Raw genomic sequence first — 21,389 nt, 5'->3', positions numbered from 1 at the left:
TACAGAGAGCCCTATCAGCTGGCAGTATTATTTAGGGTTAAAAATAACTAGATATAATGCGTTTTTTTTTTATTAGAATAACAACTTTATTTAATGGTACAAGTAAAAATATAATAAATATGTAATATAGTACACATATTTAGCTAAATACTCTCTATAGCTCTTTTTTTCTTGCCAACTACGTGCTATAGCCTATATTATGTTCATTAAATGGCTTTCCTGAGGTAAATCTGACATAATTGTTCTCCAGCTGTGTTATTGACCTCTTCACGCTGATAAAAAACACTGATTGGTCGATATTATGTATGAGGAATACATTTCGGTAAGTTGTAGCCTACTGTATCTTTCAACAGTGTTCGTGTTTTTTTTACTATTAGCTAGTAGAGATGATCGGTTCCGCTAGGGATCTGTCACGTCACATTTACAAGCGCCAAAACGGTATTTATTGTTTGAATTTCATAATAAAATGTACAGAATCTGAGAGCTGAGATTTTTTTAAATCATAAGTAACCTGCTCTGTCTAGTCTGTCGGTCTCCGAGTCCTCTTTGCTTCACGATTTTTCTGTGCGTGAGAAAATGGATGTGTGGCGTGAGAGCGTGTGAAAAGTATAAATTGCGTGAGTGTTGGCAGCTCTGCATAGTTCGTCCATCCTCAGGGTGCTGCTGTTCTTCTTCGCGCGATTTTTTTTTATCCCCCAAAACTAGTTCAGCGGCTCCCTACACCAAACACTGATCCCGAAACCTAGCTGTCATTGTAACCTTAACCAATGAAATTATCTGCAGGGCGGGATTTCTGCTTAACTGATGTGCGCCCAGTGGGATATAGAAAGATTAAAAAAATACGGGAGAAATACGGGAAAATATTTAAACGGGATGATAGCGGGATAGCAAGGTAAAATACGGGAGAATCCCGGGAAAAACGGGAGGGTTGACAGGTATGTAATTGTTAATGACCTAGGGGGCATAAACAATTCAAATCATACATTACATAAGGAGCCATCAAACAGTTCATATACATCAATACATTCTAAATAATAATTACTCTTACAATTTTTTTTGATATTATATATATACACATGAGTACACCATGCATTTGAACCTTCCTTTTTTTTTTTTTACATTTCTAATAAAAGGCAAAGTTTTGTTACTGGTCTTACTATTGTGTTTGTTTTGGTTTGAACTCGTACAGATCTAACCAAACCCTTTTTATCTGGGAAAGTCTCTAGTACTCTTCCAAGAGTCCAAGAATTGCGTGGGGCTGTAGAATCTGCAATGAGTAAAATATCACCAGGCATAAGATTACATCTCTCTTTGGTCCATTTTTGTCTTTCCTGTAACAAAGGCAAGTACTCTTTTATCCATCTTTTCCAAAAAAGATCTGAAATGTATTGTACTTGCTTCCACCTTCTTCTTACATACTGATCTGATTTCTCAAAAAGACCAGGAGGATAGATTGACTTTCTCTTCATTGTAAGCAGATGATTGGGGGTAAGTGCTTCAAGATCATTTGGATCTTCGGAGACTTTGGTGATGGGTCGATCATTAAGAATTGCCTCGGCTTCACACAGGACAGTGTGCAATCCCTCATCATCCAGCGTTTGTTGATTCAAAACGGAGGACAACACCATTCTTACCATTTTGATGATGCGCTCCCATACACCACCATGATGTGACGCTGTAGGTGGATTAAAACTCCATTTAATTCCTTTGTGCGCTAAAACCTTTGTGATTTTATTTTGATTTAACTCTGCCAGTGCTCTTTTCAATTCCTTTTCTGAGCTAGTAAAATTTGTTCCATTGTCGGACCTCATATGACTTACTTGTCCTCTTCTGCATATGAATCGTCGAAAAGCATTTATGCAAGAATCAGTGTCCAATGAGTATGCCACCTCCAAATGAACTGCCCTACTGGCCATACATGTAAAAATTACGCCATAGCGTTTCACACAAGTTCGGCCTCTTTTTACATCAATTGGGCCAAAGTAATCTACTCCTACATTTGAAAAAGGAGGTAGATCCGCAGTTATTCTTTCTTCGGGTAAGTCAGACATTTTTTGCTCTCCTAGCTTACCTTTGTGTCGTTTGCAGAAAGTACAGCTTGAAATAATCTTTCTAGCTGTTGCATTGGCTTGAGTAATCCAGTATTTTTCTCTTAATATAGACAGCATATGGTTTCTTCCACTATGGCCACTCTTTACATGAATATGCCTAAGAATCAGTTTGGAAATATGCTGATCTTTAGATAAAATAACTGGATGTTTCCTTTCTTCAGGCATAGCAGCTTTGCATAACCTGCCACCGATTCTCAGCAATCCATCTTCTAGAATGGGGCTTAATTTGTGAATAGCACTGTGTTTTCTGATTTCAGATCTTCCAGATTTCAGTGATGAAATTTCTTCGCTGAATCTTTCCCATTGACAGAACTGGATAATAGCCTTTTCTGCCTCCGAAAGGTCGTCTGGAGACAAGCACTTTCCTCCAAATGAAGCTTTGCTTTGTTGTAATCTCTGTTCTAATGCATTGGAATCCTTTAAAGTTGTCATCAATTGTTTTCTTCTGCAACTTACTTCATGTAGAACTTTCTTTACTTTCAGCATCCATGCAACTGCAGTCTTGAGTCTTTTCCAATCAGAAAAGTAATTGATCAGCCTATGGGTTGCATTATTGGTATCTTCAATATTTACAACATTTGTTGAGAGCTGCTCTTTCTTTAGTTCTGGATCATCATCAACAATGTTTGAATCAATGTTGTCATTTGACCATTTAGAAACTGGTTCTCTTAGAAAATTTGGTCCATTTAACCATCTCTTGTTGGTTGCGAGCTGTTGTACAGTCATTCCCCTGGACGCATCATCTGCAGGGTTTTGTGAAGTATGAATATACCTCCACTGTGTCACATCAGAAGCTTCTCTGATGGCAGAAATCCTATTTGCCACGAAGGTACGGAATCTCTTGTTTTCATTCCTTATATACTTCAGGACAGATGTGCTATCAGTCCAAAAACAAGAATTTTCCAGTTGAAGCTGAAGTTGTTCTCTGAGCATTTGGTCAATGCGAATTGCCAGGACTGCAGCAGTCAGCTCCAAACGAGGAACAGTCACTGGTTTTAAGGGTGCCACCCTGGCTTTGCCAAGCAGAAAGGAAACGTGAACAGCATTGTTACAATTCTGTAGCCTCAAATAGGTCACAGATCCATATCCACTTCCACTGGCGTCTGAAAAATGGTGTAGTTGGGCGCTAACCGGTTGTCCAAAATCACATGGTTTCAAACATCTGTCAACATTGAAAGTGCTTAACTGATCCAAGTCAGTAATCCATTTAACCCACCTTTGTTCAAGAACTTTAGGAATCTCATCATCCCAGTTGTAGTTTGTTCTGCACAACTCCTGGAGGATGAGTTTGACTGGAAGTGTCAGTGGTGCAAGATATCCTAAAGGATCATACACTGAACTGATCACTGACAATATTCCACGTCTAGTTGGCATTCTTTCTTTGCAAACAGTTCTGAAATTGAAGGTGTCTGTCTGTACGCACCATTGAAGTCCTAAGGCCCTTTCCACTGGTAGTTGGTCTCGATCCAAGTTGAGCTCAGTTAGATTCTTTGATCTATCTCTTTCTACAATGGACTGTAAGACCTTACGGCTGTTACTGACCCATTGTGTTAGATGGAAGCCTCCCTTTTGACATAGAGTGGTCAGGTCTTTGACCATCTGGATTGCTTCATACTCTGTAGATAAGCTTTTTAAGCAATCATCCATGTAGAAGTTCTTATACACAGTGTCAATTACCTCTTCATTAAAGCAGTGTTGATTGTCTTTTGCAGTTCTCCTGAGAGCGAAACATTCACAACTCGGGGATGAAACTGCTCCAAATAAATGAACAGTCATTCGGAAGACAGCAACATCCTGGGTAACATCTCCACCTGTCCACCACAGGAAGCGAAGAAAGTCTTTGTCTTCCTCTCTCACTTTGACTTGGTAAAACATTGCTCTAATGTCAGTCATGAAAGCAACAAGTTCCTGTCTGAACCTCAGAAGAACTCCAATTAAAGAGCTTGTGAGGTTTGGGCCTTGTAGTAGTTGATCGTTTAAAGATGTACCTTGGTATTTTGCTCCACAGTCAAATACCACTCGTAACTTGGCTTTACGAGGGTGGTACACACCATGATGTGGAATGTACCAAACTTTACCGTCACATCGATCCAATTGATGCTCTGGTACTTTCTCAGCATAGCCTTGGATGATCATATCGTTGACAAAGTCTGTATATTCTTGTTGAAATTTTACATTCCTTTCAAACTTTCTTTTTATCCCCACAAGACGCTGTTTGGCAATGTTTAGATTGTTAGACATAACAACATCTTTGTTTTTGAAAGGTAGCTTCAAACTATAATGTCCATCTTTGAAGCTCACAGATTTCTCCATGATTTCCATGAACTTTGCCTCCTCTCTGGACATTTCTTCTTTGTCCTCTGACATTTTTTCATTGAAATCATGCTGGTATTGCTTTTCCAATAGCAACTCCAAGGTTTCAACAGAGATCCTATTTACTCTAGCAGTATGTTGTTCATTTTGATAACTGCCTAGAGAACCATTGACGACCCACCCCAATAGGGTTCGTATGGCATAGGGACCATCTCCCTGACTATTTACTACTTCCCACGGTTCAAGTAATTTGGAGGCGTTGGTACCTATCAACAACTCCACTTCAGCTTGAATGTGCGGAATGTGAATACCATGAAGATATGGCCACTTGGTTAGGTCTTCCTGATTGACCATGTTAGTTTGGTTTACAGGCATTTGTTAATTCATAAAAAGTATTACCATCAAGACTTGAAATCTCCAAGTTGTTTACCACATAGCTTGAGACTGTTGTTTTGGGACTCATAGTAAGCAAACAAATTTTTGTCTTTCGTCCATTTAGGTGCAGCTTCCTCATCAAACTTTCTGAACAAAAAGTAGAAGTACTGCCTGTGTCCAGAAATGCATAGGTCTGAACAACTTGGTTGCCCCTTGCAGACTTTACTTGGACTGGAAGGATAGGTAAGATACCACTGCCACTCCCGGCCCCTATATGACCACATGTTTGGGCAGGTACCAGCGTGTTGTTGATAGTTGGTTCTACATACTGTTCATAGTTTGTGTTGACAGCTTTATCAACCTTGAGCTCCTTGAAATGAATGTGAAGTACACTGGGATGTTTCTGGTTGCACACTTTGCAAGTTAAGCGCCTTTTACATTCTTTGCTCATGTGGCCAACATGCAAGCAACCAAAACAGACAGCTTTTTCCTTTATAAAGTTTACTTTTTCCCTATGTTTCTTCTTCTCAAATTCTTTACATTCTTCCAAAGAATGACCTTGTGAACAAAACAAACAAGTGGTGGAGTTACTCTTGAATTGCCTGATTGGATGTTCAGCATTTACCCTTTGGATTTTACCAACAATGGGTTTGTTAACGTTGGTAACATTGGTAGCAAAACTATCCCCTTTTAACTTTGGCTTTGACTGGGATTGTGACTTCCATTTGTAGATATCCTTCGGTTTACCAGTTGTTTTCATCTCTACATGTTGAATGGACCCAAATATTGGATCAGAAATGATTTTAACTTGGTATTCAATGAAGTTGACAACATCACTAAATTTGACTCTTCTTTTCTGTCTTTCCATGATATCACATGCAGCTGTTCTCCACTTTTCTCTGAGTTTAAAGGGAAGCTTTAGAATTACTGTTCGCATGTTTGTTGGCATGTCCAGTTCTTGCATGTACTCTAGATCTGCCATAGCATTGCAACACCCACGTAAAAAGAGTGCATAATCTTGAAGAGCTGTGGTATCTTCATACCTGATCATGGGCCATCCAAGCACCTTCTCCATATATGCAGCAGAAACAAAATAATCTTCTCCAAACTGCTGTTTAAGCATAGTTTTAGCTGTATCATAACCTCTTTCAGGTGCCATATTCATACAGCTACGAACAATTTCTCTTGGGCGTCCTCTTGTGTATCTTTCAAGGAAATACAAGCAATCACCCTTGATTGTTGTTTTTTCCTCCACACAATGTTTAAAAGCTTTAGTGAACAAATTGAATTGCAATGGATCCCCTTCAAACACTGGAATCTCACGTGGTGGTAAATGTTGAGACTTTTGATGCTGAATTAACAACTCTGTTATTTCTTGATGCTTTTGGAGCATACTCGGTGCGAAATCAGATCTTCTATCGTCTATTCTGGGTCTTGAAGATGCAGGTTGCTGTAAATGAGATGTTGTTGGTGGTGAGGTAGCACCTACGCTGCATTGCAAAATAGACCTTGCCGGTCTCTCAACATCTGGATGAAGAGATGCAGTTGCTCGTTTTGCCTGTTTGCCGACATAGGATTCCATCCCATCTGTAGCGATGCTGTTTGCTTGTTCATAAGTCCTGAGCACAGATATCTTTGCATTGGATGCGGCGATTTTTGCATCAATATCGGTTCGTTCCTTACGCTTCTGTAACAGTTCCAACTGTTGCTCAATATCATGCTTAACTTTTAAAGACTCAGCTTGAGCGACAAGAGCGGCTTTTTCTGCTTCAAGCTGAATACGTGCATGATGCACAGAGGCATTAGATTTGCTGGAGCACGAACTGTGGCGGCTACTTTTGTGGCTTGAAGTGCGACCGCTAACCCGTGTTTCAACATTTGAAATGCTATCATTGGGTTCAATTTCGCTGGCAGCACGATCACATTCCTCATGTAGCTTCTCCAACCATTTATATACCACAGTGCTGAATTCCACAACCCATATCATTTTTTGCTTTGAACCATGTTTCATGTCGGTCTTTCTCTTCATCAGGCAATAAAACAATCAAAGACTCGTGTGCCTCTTTTGCTTCTTTGCACTGCGTTTCAAACTTTTCAAACATACCTTTGACCTCATTTTCATATTCTCTATTACCCATTAACTCTTGTATTGTCTTTTTCATTTGGGATGCTTTGTCAAATTTTGACTTTCTTTGTTTCTGTAAAATATCGAGTTTTGCCATTAACCCTTTTGCAGTAAGCTTAACCTCTCGTTTTCGTACAGACAATTCAACATTTTCACCCTCTGCTTTCTGAGTCTGAGCCCCATTTTGCTCGATTTCAGAACCACGAAACTCATCTTCATCCGCCATTTTAAACCTTTACTCACTGCAAATTTTACAACAAAAACATCAAAGAATAAACACGGGCAAACACAAGCATTTCACAAACAGTTCAGTTCTTCGTTTCACAAACAGTTCAAATCTTCGTTTTTTGTTTTTTCTGTTTTGTTTTTACCACCAATGCGCATTGGATTTGTCTTTGTTTGTTTGTGTGCACACTGTTTTATATATGGCCATTCAACCCCCGCTCAATTGAAAGCGCTTTCATACCTCAGTTCCATATACGTTGAAGGCTGAAGACTTTGGTGTTCGTGTGCGCTGTTTTCTTTTGCACGTGCGGGTTTGTTGTCCTTCGAAATCCGCGGTCAATCCAAGCAATAATCCACAATAAATCCATCAAACGAAACCGTCATGAATGAGCATCATCCGACATCAGATCAGCTGACTTTTCCTGTAGTCGTCCAATTCGATCTGCTTCAATCGCTGTAAGGCTCATCCAGGCTCATTCGGTCAAACTTTTTTGACTTAAAATGTAGGGACGCAGATTGCTTAGTCTGTTTCTGACGCGTGCTTTAAATATTCATTGTCCATACCTTTTGAGTATTCGGATATGCCAAATCCATTTATTGTCCCTTTTTTTTGGCATCGCAAATAACAAATAAAACAAACACAAATTATACTCAATACTTTGACTTATTGCTAACAACTGTTTGGTATAAGCACAGTCACGGCACGGTCAAAAAAGTTTGTTTGACCTTCAATCCCACCACCTGTAACTCATCATCACTTTAAATATACTCACATACTAATACGCCCTCTAGTGTCACAAACAAAAAATACAAATTAACATAATGGCTCCGACAGGGATAGTTTTCTTCGGTCTGCGCAAGCACCGGAAAGCGCCGGAAGTGATCTCTCGCGCCTGTACGTCATGTATAGTATGTCAAATTATGACCATTATCATTTAAATGAAATTGCCTTTCTTCCATGTTTAGTGTTCACTCCAGTATATCATCAACTGCCAGTGATTGCTTGTCTCGCTAACACCAGACGGCATTTCAATTCACATTTTCAATTGAGAATGGTATTGTGTATTGTATTGAAGTAATGTGATTGTATCCTGTGATTTTGGTGACATTGCTATCCTTTCCAGTGATTCCATATTTCTCTGTGTTGCAGCTGGTGTAGTTCCAATGGACTCTGGGAATATAGTTGCAGGTAAAATGCCATTCAGTATTCCACTATCCAGTATTTCATTTACTGATGCATTGATTTAAATATTTTGTCACAATTGTTTACTGTTTTAGATTCCCTGGCAGCATTACAAGATATCCTCTCTGGGCTGCCAGAGCGTGCCATGTCTCCCCAGGAGGATCCAGAAGGAAAGTGGGGTCTCCGCCAGACTGTAACACATGAGAGGTGGGACACGGCCCGGCCAAAGCTGATTGAGGCTGTATTGTCTGCTGCCAATGTCCAGAAGACCTGTGGTCACTGCAGTGAGGAGGCTGTGATACGCTGCCTCGGCTGTTTTCCACGGCATCTCTTTTGTGAGAAATGTGATGTTTCTCAGCACCGGCAGCATGTTCTGCACAACAGAGACTATTTAGTGGAGGGTTTTCACCAACCCATTTCTCCAACTGTAATAGTGCAGAAAAGAAGCAATGGGACGTATTGTTTTATTTCAGAGGGTATGAGCATATATATTATAGTTTATATGAGCATATATATTTGTAACAATACAATTTGTGTTGATATACATGGTTTTCTCTTTCCATTCGCTACAGCCCGGCTTCTCCCACTTGCATTGCCGACAGCCGTGTGCTCTTGCAGCAGAGCCTCTGTGAAGGTCAAGCCAGGACGACCTGTCACTCTAGTCACAATGAATGGTATGTGTCTGTGTAACAAGGTCTAGCCATTTCAAAGCCTGCTTTCTCAAACAAAGATGTTTTATGGAAATCTACATATCAATCACCATTACCCATTTTATTATAGGACGATTTGATCTCATGCTCCCAGAAGTAAATTGTCAGAGCTGTGGCAGTGACTGGACACCTGATGTCAAGGACCTTGTGTGGAGTGGCTTGTGGCCCGCATCCACTATTAAGTTCCAGACAGTCTATCATGTAAATGTTTTCAAAACGTATGAACAGATGAAGTTGGATGCACCGAGTATGTCTCGTCATGCATTTGTGAAGATGCTAGAGACAAACTCAAAACGTCATGGAAGGGTAAAGTACCAACACTACATTCAGTCTTGCAAACTACTAACTTTTGCTAATGGGGGGGGGAGGGTGTTAGACCTGCTGACTGCAGGGACCTCCTTAGGAATGGCTACTCTCAGTGAGGGCTTCTTTTCTACTTGTACAGTAACGACCTGTTGAAGGAGGAGGTTATAAAGCCTTAATGGAGCACTCACTTACCCCTTTTCCACCAAGGCAGAACTGGTGCTGGTTCGGAGCCAGAGCCTAGTTTCAAATCGGTTCTTTGTTTTTCCACCGCCAAAGCACCAGCTCCGAACCAGTAAAACTGGTTCTTAAGTAGCACCAAATCATTGCAGGGTCTAGAACGGAGCCAAGAAAGAACCGCTTGCGTCAGAGGCTGGGGGCGGGGTTACCGTGGCCAACAAGACTGAAGAGAAACTTGTGACCGCCATTTTTAAATAGCAGCTAGTCGAGCTAATAGCAGCTCGATTATAATATCCGTCTATGTAAGTTACGGCGAGCTGCACGAACGCGTTGGATTCGCCGTGTTTGGATGCCGATTTATTTTCGCAAACCCATGAGCATCCATAGTAACGCAACGTCTATTATTGTTGATGCCTTGTTCGAGATGCATCGGAGCAGCGTGGACCGATCAGAGCTGCGGGAGTGTTTGGAGATCATACGACTCCTTGTGCTTTTTGATCGCTTTCGCAGTGTTTTGATTTCATGTGCTGATCGTTCTGCGAGAAGCCGATGCATCTCGAACAAGTCTGGTGTGTTTGTGTTTGGTGCTGCCGCACTAGCGTTGCTGGGCAACATGATACGTATGCAGTGACGTAAGATATAGCTCTGTTGTGGCTCTCTGGCCGGTGGAAACGCAAACCGGTTCTTAGTAAGCTCGTCAGTCGAACCAACTCCGAACTGGCAATAGCTCTAGCTCTGAACCAGCACCCGGTTCTTGTTGGTGGAAAAGGGGTATCTGTGGAGCTAAATTAGTTATAGGAGTAATCATGCTCAGTTCAGTGTCTCTTGTTTTCTTCATTTTGAATACACACTGGCGTCAGTCACCATGCATTTGAGGCCAATATATGATGACATTTTGCCTGTCTTTAGACAGATGGTTTGATATGTGTAATGTCAAAAATTCAACTTTTTTACTCCCTTTGCATCTCTAACAGATTGGTCAAATCTGCCGAGATACATTTCACCTAAGTTTTCGTCAGTATAAATATTCAATATCGGAGCTAGACAAATATTTGAGAAAGGATGACATAATGCAGTGCCCAGCTTGCACTCCAAACATGGTGGCTGTGTCAGCAGGTGGAAATAGGAAGGCTTATCGCTTAACAATTCAAAAGGGTTTGTATAGTCCCATACTGCACATCAATACAAAAAAGTATGACTATGAAAGGGAATATAAAGTTAGAGATATACCCAAACTAAATGTTCTTCTATTCATTGTATTCAACATTATTATTTTTTTCTACAATTGTTTTTCATTTTAGAACTGGTGATAAGTCCTTCTATGAAGGTCTCTTCTTTGCTCCTGACAATGATGTGGCCTCTTTCGTTGAGAAGCTGCAATCAGGCATGAGAGTGGTAAGACTGAATGAAATGTACACATTCACCAGCCAAACTATTATCATATCATGTTTGGCTCACTTTTGTCTTCACTTTTCACTTTAGTCTATATTATTATTACCACAACACACAGGAGCTGCAGGTGTGCCAGCTGCACCTCCTTAAAGGGATAGTTCACTTTGAAATTAATTTTTGATATGTTTTAGCTTACCTCAAGGGCATCCAAGATGTAGGTGTCTTTGTTTCCGCAGTAGTTTCAATTTTGATATTTTTAGGTCAAACCGTTCTTGTCTGTCAGTCATATAATGCAGGTCGATGGTCACGGTCTCAAAACACAAGCACAGAGTCCAAATTAAAACAATTCCCCATCGTCCAAATGAAACAATTCCCCATCATAAGTACACATTGATGGCCTAAGACACGAAACGAGCGGTTTGTGTGAGAAAACGAACAGTATTTATATCGTTTTTACCTCTTGTAACCACAGCCACGTCCAAGTGATCTGAGGGCGCGGGCGCTTCGGTCTGCGCAAGCACCGGAAAGCGCCGGAAGTGATCTCTCGCGCCTGTACGTCACTCATTGTTTACACAGAGATTTCGGAAGTGTTACCTTTCACTGTGAAGATCTAAACCTATTTAGATATACAGGAAATCGCAATGGAAGACGATTTCGATATATCAACAGACAACGTTGAATTTTTTCACAACCATATTTATTTGAACCAGAATACACAGATCAAGAACTCAGAGCGATGGAGGAAGCATCCGCTGCAGCAGCACGTCTTCAAGCCTCAGAGAGACAGAGATCTCTTCAAAATTGGTGGTGTTCTTGTAGCAAGTGTTGTGAGATGCCAACAGAAGTGGAGAGCATATGTTGTCAGCTTTACAAATAGAAAGGACACATACAACGTTGTTCACATAATGTTACCTCCGTTGGATGCGAAAACATCATAGGCACAGCTGATGATGTCAGTACTAAGCGATCCACTCCTTGGTTTATAAAATCATCAGGGGAAAAATGATCGCTGCAGACCCTCCTCAACTTTAGTAAGTTTATGGGTGTGTTGATATCCAGCCGAAGAGCGATCAACCATAACTTCAAGAGAGAAGGCTCATAAATTGGGAATTCGTGAAAACACCACTCCCGGATGAGTTCGCGCGAGCATACGTAATTGTTTTCTTTTACGATGGTTGAAACATCCCGGATAAGCGCAAATTAGTACCATTTCTATTAGCCGTCTTACCTACAATCTCTGTTCTTTGTAAACAATGAGTGACGTACAGGCGCGAGAGATCACTTCCGGCGCTTTCCGGCGCTTGCGCAGACAGAAGCGCCCGCGCCCTCAGATCACTTGGACGTGGCTGTGGTTACAAGAGGTAAAAACGATATAAATACTGTTCGTTTTCTCACACAAACCGCTCGTTTCGTGTCTTAGGCCATCAATGTGTACTTAAGATGGGGAATTGTTTCATTTGGACGATGGGGAATTGTTTTAATTTGGACTCTGTGCTTGTGTTTTGAGACAGTGACCATCAACCTGCATTATATGACTGACAGACAAGAACGGTTTGACCTAAAAATATCAAAATTGAAACTACTGCGGAAACAAAGACACCTACATCTTGGATGCCCTTGAGGTAAGCTAAAACATATCAAAAATTTATTTCAAAGTGAACTATCCCTTTAATCTCCACCACATCTCAGGTTCTTTTGTCAGTTTGAGATGGCTCAAGCTTTGTAGCATGCCATGTTTTCCTGCTGATAGTACCCATTTAATGTTTGGGTACATAGGGGTCATGAAGTTATGAACAAGGCTGTGGAATTCTAGATATTATCAGAGGGAAAAGTGTGCTGTTAAAACAGCCTCACGCCACCATCAGCAGCCTAAACATTGATTTAAAGCATTATGTATTCAGGCTTTCTTGCTGGTTATGTACAATTATGATTGTACTTCTTGAATTTTACTGCAGAAAGCCAATTCTGTCCAAAGTCAATTACACTAACTTTCTTCTCGATTCTAATGTTCAGTTTTTTAACTTCAACAAATGCAGACAAAATGCACTAAGTAGATTAGGGGTCACCAAACTTTTTTCTCTGGGGGCCACATTATCGTTCTTGACTGTGATGGGGGGGCCGGGTCAGCTATATAACATAGAATTGTATGACCCAGACCAAAATGACCACCAGCAGGCCTCATTGTGTAGTAGAGATTACCATTTTTCTGTCCTGAACACTGACAGTTATCTGACAGTTCTCTGCGCGTGCGTTGTCTGTCACTGCTTGATCTCGAGCATGTCGGGTGACGAAAATTCGAAAAAATGTAACTGAAAAAATCAACAAAATACCAGATGCAGACATGTTATTATTTTCCAAAAAGCAATTAAAAAAAATAGGCCATGACGACTTTTGGGGATAGCCTCATAGGGCCGTTTCAAGTAGTGGGGGGCAGATGGGCTGGGGGGCCAGTCAAAGGGGGGCGGCGGGCCTGAGTCGGCCCGCGGGCCTTAGTTTGGTGACCCATGAAGTAGATAGCATGTGAGGATATTTGCAATAACGAACATGTCAATAGGTGTAATATTTTGTCTATTAAATGAATGTCTGCATATATTGCAAGATGTCTGTTTCCTTTGTTTGTGTAATTGTGTTTTAGACACCTGGAAGAGCCACCTGTGGCAACTCAACATGGGTAGCAGCAAAGGAAGTGTCAAAAAAAGCTAGTGATCGCCTAGATGAGGAAGGCATGGAGATCGCTGTGTGCCGGCATGGCTTTTTCTTGAGGGGACTCAATATGTACCGTGGCAAAGTATTCGCCTACCCACTTTATCTACAGCAGGACCTGGCAAGCCGCCATAACGTACATTTTTTTTGCACTGATCAGATGTGTAGATACTGGCCCTATCTGCAGCGGGTGGAGGGCCAGTTTAGGGAGTTTGGGCGGCTCCTCAACATGAAGCCGCTACTTTCGCTGCTCCACACCAAAGCCCACTCTGCAAAGTGTGAAGCAACACCCAAACTGGAGCGGGTAATACCCTTGGTGAAGAGGTACAATGGTCTCTAGAAGAGGTAAATAGCTTCCTCTCCAAGGTGGCTTTGACTACCAAGTACATGACAAAAGCTGGTAAGTATTATCGTGTAGAACATGAAAAAATGAACAGTGGAACCCTCCATCTGTACACCCAATATCTGCTGTTTCAGTAGCTTACACTTGATCACAGCCCAAAAAACATCACACAATCAGTTCACTATTCTCCATGGTTTCATTATTCACAGTCCTACAGACCATCACCCACAGGTAGCCTACTAGGGATCTACTGTACACAAGTTTGGCCAAACCATAGCTGTACCTCATATCCAAGAAATAGCATTGTAATTAGTATTAGTTGTTGTGTAAATATGTGTATGAATTGCTTTACAGCCAGGATGGACATAATCACTATACACGTGCTTGGGTGGAACCAGAGGAAAACAGAAACCTTGCACATCACACTCAGCCAACGATATCACAAGGTCTACACAAAAATCCTAACCGAAATAGCGTTCTAGTCAGAATATGTTGCATTATGTTCATGTAGTGTCTTTTTGGTTATTTATTGTGTTTTTTTTTGTGGATTGCTATTCTTTTTGTAGGTGGTACAGAAAAAACAGATAGAGGAACAAAAACTCAATGAACTGATGGCACAGCTGAACTGCACACCAGAAACACAAGACCAGTGGGTGACAGATGTGAAAGAGTGGGCACTAAGAGGTACGACAACAATGCTGATAACCAGTCAATAGTTGCTTTTCCATCCAACCTTTTAATGCACATTGGAACTATTCAAATAAGAAATCCCGGTTGGAAACACGTGAAATGCACATAATGCATAATGCACATAGATAATTGATTCGCTAGAGGGGGTTGAATTAACTCTTGATGCGCATAAGGTATGATCAGAATCAGAATCAGAATCAGAATCAGAAAGAGCTTTATTGCCAAGTGTGCTTGCACCCACAAGGAATTTTTCTTGGTACTGAAGCTTCCAGTGCACATATACAAATACAAATACAACAAGAAACATAGTAATACAAATTCTAAGAATAAAATAGTATAAAAAAAAATAAATAAAAAAAATAGTATAAAAAGTAAAAAAAAGGGGTCACAGTTGGGTTTAGTCTGAATAAACATTTACAGATTATGAACATATTTACAGTATTTTGAGAAGTTTGAATAATATAAATATAAATATCACCTGAGTTAGAGAATATTACACTAGACAGTGGGAGTCTAGTGCATGTTACAGATTATGAACATATTTACAGTATTTTGAGTAGTATGAATAATATAAATATAAATATCACCTGAGTTAAGAGAATATTGCACTAGACAGTGGGAGTATTGCACTTGCAGGCATATGCCTTGGGGGGCATGTTAAGTGTTCAGAAGGGAAATGGCCTGTGGAAAGAAACTGTTCCTGTGCCTGGATGTTCTTGTGGCCAGTGATCTGTGTCGCCGTCCTGACGGTAACAGTTCAAACAGGGGGTGTCCAGGGTGAGTGGAGTCTGTGATGATTTTACCTGCTCTCTTCCTCACTCTGGAAGAGTACAGGTCCTGGAGGGTTGGCAGGGGGGCACCAATAATCCTCTCTGCTGTCCGGACTGTCCGTTGTAGTCTCCTGATGTCCGATTTGGTAGCTGAACCAAACCAGACAGTGATGGAAGTGCTTAAAACAGAATCAATGACGGCTGAGTAGAACTGGATCAGCAGCTCCTGTGGCAGATTGAACTTCTTCAGCTGGCGAAGGAAGTACAGTCTCTGCTGGGCCTTTTTCACAATGGAGTCAATGTGATTTGCCCACTTCAGGTCCTGAGAGATGGTAGAGCCCAGGAACCTGAATGACTCCACTGCTTCCACAGTGCTGTTCATGATGGTGAGAGGGGGGAGTGCTGGGGATTTTCTCCTGAAATCCACAATCATCTCCACTGTTTTGAGCGTGTTCAGCTCAAGGTTGTTATAGCTGCACCAGACAGCCAGCTGTTCAACCCCCAGTCTGTAAGCAGACTCGTCACCATTTTGGATGAGACCGATGACGGTGGTGTCGTCTGCAAATTTCAGGAGCTTGACAGAGGGGTCTTTAGAAGTGCAGTCATTAGTGTACAGGGAGAAGAGCAGTGGGGAGAGAACGCACCCTTGGGGGGCGCCAGTGCTGATGGTGAGGGTCCTGGATGTGAGCTTCCCCAGTCTCACTCGCTGCTGCCGGTCTGTCAGGAAGCTGGAGATCCACTGACAGATTGAGGATGGCATGGAGAGCTGAGTCAGTTTGGCTGTGAGAAGATCAGGGATGATGGTATTGAAGGCCGAACTGAAGTCCACAAATAAGATCCGTGCATAAGTCCCAGGTCTGTCAAGATGTTGCAGGATATAGTGCAGTCCCATGTTGACTGCATCATCCACAGACCTGTTTGCTCTGTAAGCAAACTGAAAGGGATCCAGAAGGGGTCCAGTGATGTCCTTCAGATAGGCCAACACCAGTCTTTCAAACGACTTCATGACCACAGACGTGAGAGCGACAGGTCTGTAGTCATTAAGTCCAGTGATTTTAGGTTTTTTGGGAACCGGAATGATAGTGGAGCGTTTGAAGCAGCAGGGAACTTCACACTGCTCCAATGATCTGTTGAAGATCTGCGCGAAGACTGGGGCCAGTTGGTCAGCGCAGGCTTTTAGACAAGCAGATGAGATGCCGTCTGGGCCTGAAGCTTTCCTAGTCTTCTGTTTTTTGAAGACTCGGCTCACGTCCTCCACACAGACCTTAAGCTCAGGTTGGATGGCAGAAGGGGGGAGGAGAGGGGTTGCAGGAGGTGATGGTGGATGTGTGAAGTGCACATCAGAGCGGGTGTGAGGTGTGAGTCTGGGCTTCTCAAACCTGCAATAGAATGCATTGAGAGTGTCAGCCAGTTGTTGATTCTCCACAGATCGGGGGGATGGTAATTTGTAGTTGGAATTAAGTTGATGTAAACAGTTTATTTGCATACATTCACATTTGTTGTATTGTGACACCTCATGTTTTAATGGTACAGCTGGTTAAACGTCTTTAAGAAAAAGTAATTCTTAATGCACATAACACATGGATGGAAAAGCAAGCAGATGCACGTGTTCGTAAGCCACATTTTCATGAATGCGCGTACAATATGCAAATGAGTTAGATGCAAACGCAACTATAGGTGATGAAAGCAGATGATTAAAGGGCCTTTTCAAGGGCATGTACAGGGTAACAAGAAAAACATAATTTTCCATCTTAGGCAAAGGTAAAGGAAGCCTGGAGAAACAGCAGAGCAAAATCGTGGGACTGTTTCTCAGTTTGCAGCAGAAGAGGAAAGATCTACATTCTCGTAACGGTCTGTATAATGTTAGCTCCAAAATGACCTACACCATTTGAGCATTCCCCTGTCTCCTCCACATCATGTCAGTGAAGAAGATTTTCATATCAATAAGGTTGGCATGATTGTTATGGATATGTTTTCTTGCACACTCATGTTGCAGGCAATAGTACCCAAAAACTTAGGGAAAGACGGCAGATATCCACACTTAAAGACAACCTGACAGAAGCCATCTCACTGTACAACAGTTCATCGGACCAGAAAACTGACCCTGAGGAGGCAACCAGTGGAAGAGGAGGCTACATCTGGCCCTGGGAGGATGAACCAAATGGTCAGACCTGACAATTTCAACACAGTTGAACTCTTAAAGATTACTCTTACATTGACAGCGGTTTGAAGTTGCATTATGATTACAAGAGAAGGGATCAGTTTGTAATCAGCGTAAACTGTTACTTGTTTCCATTTTTATGTTTTGTCTACAGCTGGGATTAGAAAGATGTTTGACCAGGTGATGCTTGTGAGTAGACTGGTGGAAGAAAAAGACATCCTCCTTTGTGAGATAACGCAGCATTGTCGTAACTTGCAGAGTAAAGTTGAGGAGTTGCAAACTGTCATTGACACCGGAAGCCATTTAAGTAAGTAGTCAAATAACATTTCCCCCTCACACTGAATTCATGAATGATGGTAAACTGCATACCAGTGCTTTGTCATGTCATTTTTATTTTTCAAATAAAATATATTCTGCAATCTCTTGTAAGGCTGTTCACAGACGCTGTCCAAGGAGGGAAGCAGAGGCCTGCGTAGCAGACTACATCACATTACACATCACCTGCAAGAAGTCAAGAGAACGTACACCTTGATCTTCAGGGATCAACTTGACAATGACTATTTCCATTACACAGAAGATGACCATACAAACGAAGACAGCAGTGAGGAGGAGGAAGACGAGGAGGATGAATTTACAGAAGAAGAGGAAGACACAGCAGAAGACTGACTTGCAATATATAGATCGGTAGATACTTTCAATTGAGCTCTTAGTAGAGCTAGCATTCTTTGTCTCCCAGTTGTGCCTGCAGGCCTGTTAACACCTTTCACAGAGCTCCAATCACTGGTTCAACACCACTCACTCACTCACTCACTTACTCGCACACACACACACACACACAGACACACACACACACACACACACTCTCACACACTCTCACTCTCAGACACACACACAAACACACACACACTCACTCACTCACTATTCACTCACACACACACACACTCTCACACACACTCACACACACTCTCTCACACACTCTCTCACACACACACACACACACACACTCACTCACTCTCAACACTCACTCACACACTCACACACTAAAAAATTACTTTATTAAAGAACCACTATAAAGCCAAAACAATCTCTGTTACCATAAATTATACATGTATCTCTGTAAAGCTGCTTTGTAACAATCTACATGCTTAAAAGCGCTATATAAATTAAAGCTGCAAGCAGCATTTATCGGGGTTCAAGCAGTTAAGGCCTTTAAGGCCCTGTTACAGCCACCCAAATGCAAAAGTTAAACTTTTTCGATAATTATTGATCTAGAGAGTCCAGAGAATTGTCCTAGACTGGTCTGGTTTCGATCGGGCGAAAAACCAGGGACTAGTTCGCAAAAGTAGGTTTTGGACAAAATGCGACAGCAGAACATTTTTCCTGCCTAAATCGAATTTGGAGATAACCATTTTGTCCGCCTTGAGCCAGGGATCACAGTGGTGTAAGGCACTTGAGTTATGAGCGATTTTGTACTTTTGGTTGCTGTAGCGCCACCTATGGGCCAATCGGGGTCATACTCTGATAGGTTGTCCCCAAATTGAGGCCTACCATTGTTGTGGCAAATTCATAGTTCTTTTTGGTTCAGGTCTCAAAGAAGTTTCTCAGAGTCGAGGTTCCAGGTCAGAAGAATTAACTTTATTGACAAGCAACTGATGGCGCTTTTCCACTGCATGGTACGGCTCGGTACGGTTCGACTCGCTTCGCTTTTCCACTGCGTGGTACGACTCGGCTCGGTACGGCACGGTTCGGTTCGCTTTAGCTCGGTTGCTTTTCCACTGCAGTTAGTACCGCTTCAAAGTGGGTGTGACTGATCGTTATAGTTGCCGTCTCTACTGCCATGACATCATCATATTAAATGCGAATTTTTCATTCCGGGTTTCCCCATCCGCTCCTCGGCAACCAACGAGAGGAACGTCTGCACCTCGTCCACTGACCACGATTCAGCCATTTCTTTTTTTTAAGTTTATACTCTTTTTTTTTTTTTAAGCAAATACTTTTAAAACAGGCGCTATAGTGTTGGCTGTTGTCTACTGGCTATTTAAATCTAGCGGGTTTAGTGTCTCGTGTTGTAAATACAATGACGCTGGTAGTGATGATTCTGTCTGACCAATCAGTGATCTGCAGTGTTTTCACGTCACATTTTAGTATCGGTACGGTACGCTTGGACCCGAAGCGAGCCGTACCGTACCGTACCATGCAGTGGAAATGCGTCATAAGTGAGCCGTACTGAACCGAACCGTACCGTACCATGCAGTGGAAAAGCGCCAAAGCGTGCCGTACCGAACCGAACCGTACCGTACCATGCAGTGGAAAAGCGCCAAAAGTGAGAAGCCGGCTGGCCATCCGGACATCTAAAGTTACAATGGCCAGTGTTCATGTCTTATACTTTTTCTTATCGCTAGGTGCCCAATGGGCACCCTCAAATCCATCTCTTCCCCTCTGTCACGCCTGGTGACCTTGGCACAGTTAGACATGTCTTCTCTATTGGTCAAACCCCACATAATGGTGCTTTGTTTCATACAGTATTTCAACACTCTGCATGTCTGGGTATTTTTCCATTTTCTCATCCTTTTCAGACCTATTTTCAGACGCTCTTTTAAATGACTGGAGATTTTAGCATAATCTCGAATTCATGACCAACAATATTAACATCGTGTAATCCCTGGTAATGACAGCATTTGTGATATCACGTGTTTGTAATTTGTGTAGTTACTATTTTTATTTCTAAACCTAAAAAAAATAACTATTGACCAAGATGGAGTGACCAGCACCATAGCTTTATCATCCATATGTTTTGTTGTTGAACATATTATGTCCTCTTTTTTTCCTGATAGAGAGCTCAGTATCAATCAAGCTTATAAAGCTGAGCCCAAAAGCTCTCTGTTCAATGGACAACATCATCAATTATCTAATTATGCACTTACCCCTAGTTGGTTAATGCAGTAGTAGTCCCTCACTATGCTAAGTTCAGCGTCAGTTGTAGTTAATTATTGAGTCATGCAAACACTTCCCCTCCCATTTTTTTTTAATGCTTACATCTGGACTAATGTCTATTGAAAGAAAGCAAATAGAGAGTGTCAGCTTCACAGAATATAGAGAACTGCTGCTGGACCAGTGAATAATCAAAATACAATTAATATGGCCAATCAATGAAATCTGAAGCGGTCTCTGTAGTGATCATTGAAAACGCATCACCTGTGCCCACTCAGTAAAGGATGCAGTCCTTCTGCTTGGACCAGCGATCAGTTGAACTGGTTGGGCTGCTGTCTGAGTGTTTCCCTCCTCATCCGATGCACTTGATCTGTCAGTCTTTGTTGGCATTCAGGGGTCTGGTGTCATGTTGGGACATAGTGGTTTGACTCTGGATGCTGTTGTCTCTCTGCCTCTCCTCGGTCTGGCTTTTGGCCAAGCCACGGAGTCTGCATGATGATTTTGCATGATGGCAGGATGTTTTCTTGGTTGTTTCTGCATCAACACAGTCTTTGTCCATACCAGCCCCTCAGAAGTTTCAGCTTCCTCTTCCAGAGGGGATGAAGGCCCACCAACCGAACGCCTCTTCTTTTCTCTGCAGCCGTGTCCTTATGTTTCTCGCTCTCACTTGTTGCACAGTCCAGTTGCTGTTGGTTATGTTGAGGGAGCCGTCCCAAGTGCTGTCTGGTGTCATCTGGAAATTGAACACTCAGAGATCCGCATTAATCAAATTCATCCTTTATAAATTCTGCAACCATCTCTTTCAATTGTCCCTGAATTTCAGAAGTCTCATCTGGTTGATAACAGCAGTTTCCCCATGCAATTCTAATAAAGC

At 41.9% G+C, this 21,389-nt stretch overlaps 3 protein-coding genes and 2 long non-coding RNA genes across 5 annotated transcripts in view; 4 read left to right on the top strand and 1 right to left on the bottom strand.

The window, feature by feature from the left end:
• The window catches only part of LOC309512928, a 156,683-nt gene that overhangs the window by 68,211 nt on the left and 67,083 nt on the right, over positions 1-21,389 (bottom strand). The gene's annotated exons all lie outside the window — the stretch shown is intronic.
• On the top strand, positions 2,951-7,596 carry LOC309505281. Its single transcript, XR_014208385.1, has 2 exons — positions 2,951-3,909; positions 4,924-7,596. It is a non-coding gene; the product is annotated as an uncharacterized lncRNA (long non-coding RNA).
• On the top strand, positions 8,185-9,032 carry LOC309476775 (uncharacterized protein; the record flags this gene model as incomplete). Its single annotated transcript, XM_082139928.1, has 3 exons — positions 8,185-8,338; positions 8,428-8,808; positions 8,905-9,032. The coding sequence occupies exons 1-3, from the start codon at positions 8,314-8,316 to the stop codon at positions 9,030-9,032; spliced, it is 534 nt and encodes a 177-aa protein (XP_081996054.1). The 5' UTR covers positions 8,185-8,313.
• On the top strand, positions 9,005-13,960 carry LOC309476737 (uncharacterized protein; the record flags this gene model as incomplete). Its single annotated transcript, XM_082139922.1, has 3 exons — positions 9,005-9,348; positions 10,827-10,920; positions 13,553-13,960. The coding sequence occupies exons 1-3, from the start codon at positions 9,341-9,343 to the stop codon at positions 13,958-13,960; spliced, it is 510 nt and encodes a 169-aa protein (XP_081996048.1). The 5' UTR covers positions 9,005-9,340.
• LOC309475289 (uncharacterized protein) lies at positions 13,927-18,389 on the top strand. The gene is made up of 7 exons (XM_082138011.1): positions 13,927-14,020; positions 14,318-14,409; positions 14,530-14,647; positions 17,179-17,274; positions 17,420-17,587; positions 17,739-17,891; positions 18,015-18,389. The coding sequence occupies exons 1-7, from the start codon at positions 14,008-14,010 to the stop codon at positions 18,248-18,250; spliced, it is 876 nt and encodes a 291-aa protein (XP_081994137.1). The 5' UTR covers positions 13,927-14,007; the 3' UTR covers positions 18,251-18,389.

This window comes from Leuciscus leuciscus, assembly GCF_965113295.1.
Source record: "Leuciscus leuciscus genome assembly, chromosome: 1".
Classification (NCBI taxonomy): Eukaryota; Metazoa; Chordata; class Actinopteri; order Cypriniformes; family Leuciscidae; genus Leuciscus; species Leuciscus leuciscus.
Note: the sequence above shows the minus strand (reverse complement) of the source record. Positions and strands in the feature narration are given on the sequence as shown.

Coding starts and splice junctions, on each gene's coding strand:
- LOC309475289 (XM_082138011.1), top strand. Junction 14,410..14,529: donor TCAGCCAACGATATCACAAG/GTCTACACAAAA, acceptor TTCTTTTTGTAG/GTGGTACAGAAAAAACAGAT. Junction 17,275..17,419: donor AGATCTACATTCTCGTAACG/GTCTGTATAATG, acceptor CTCATGTTGCAG/GCAATAGTACCCAAAAACTT.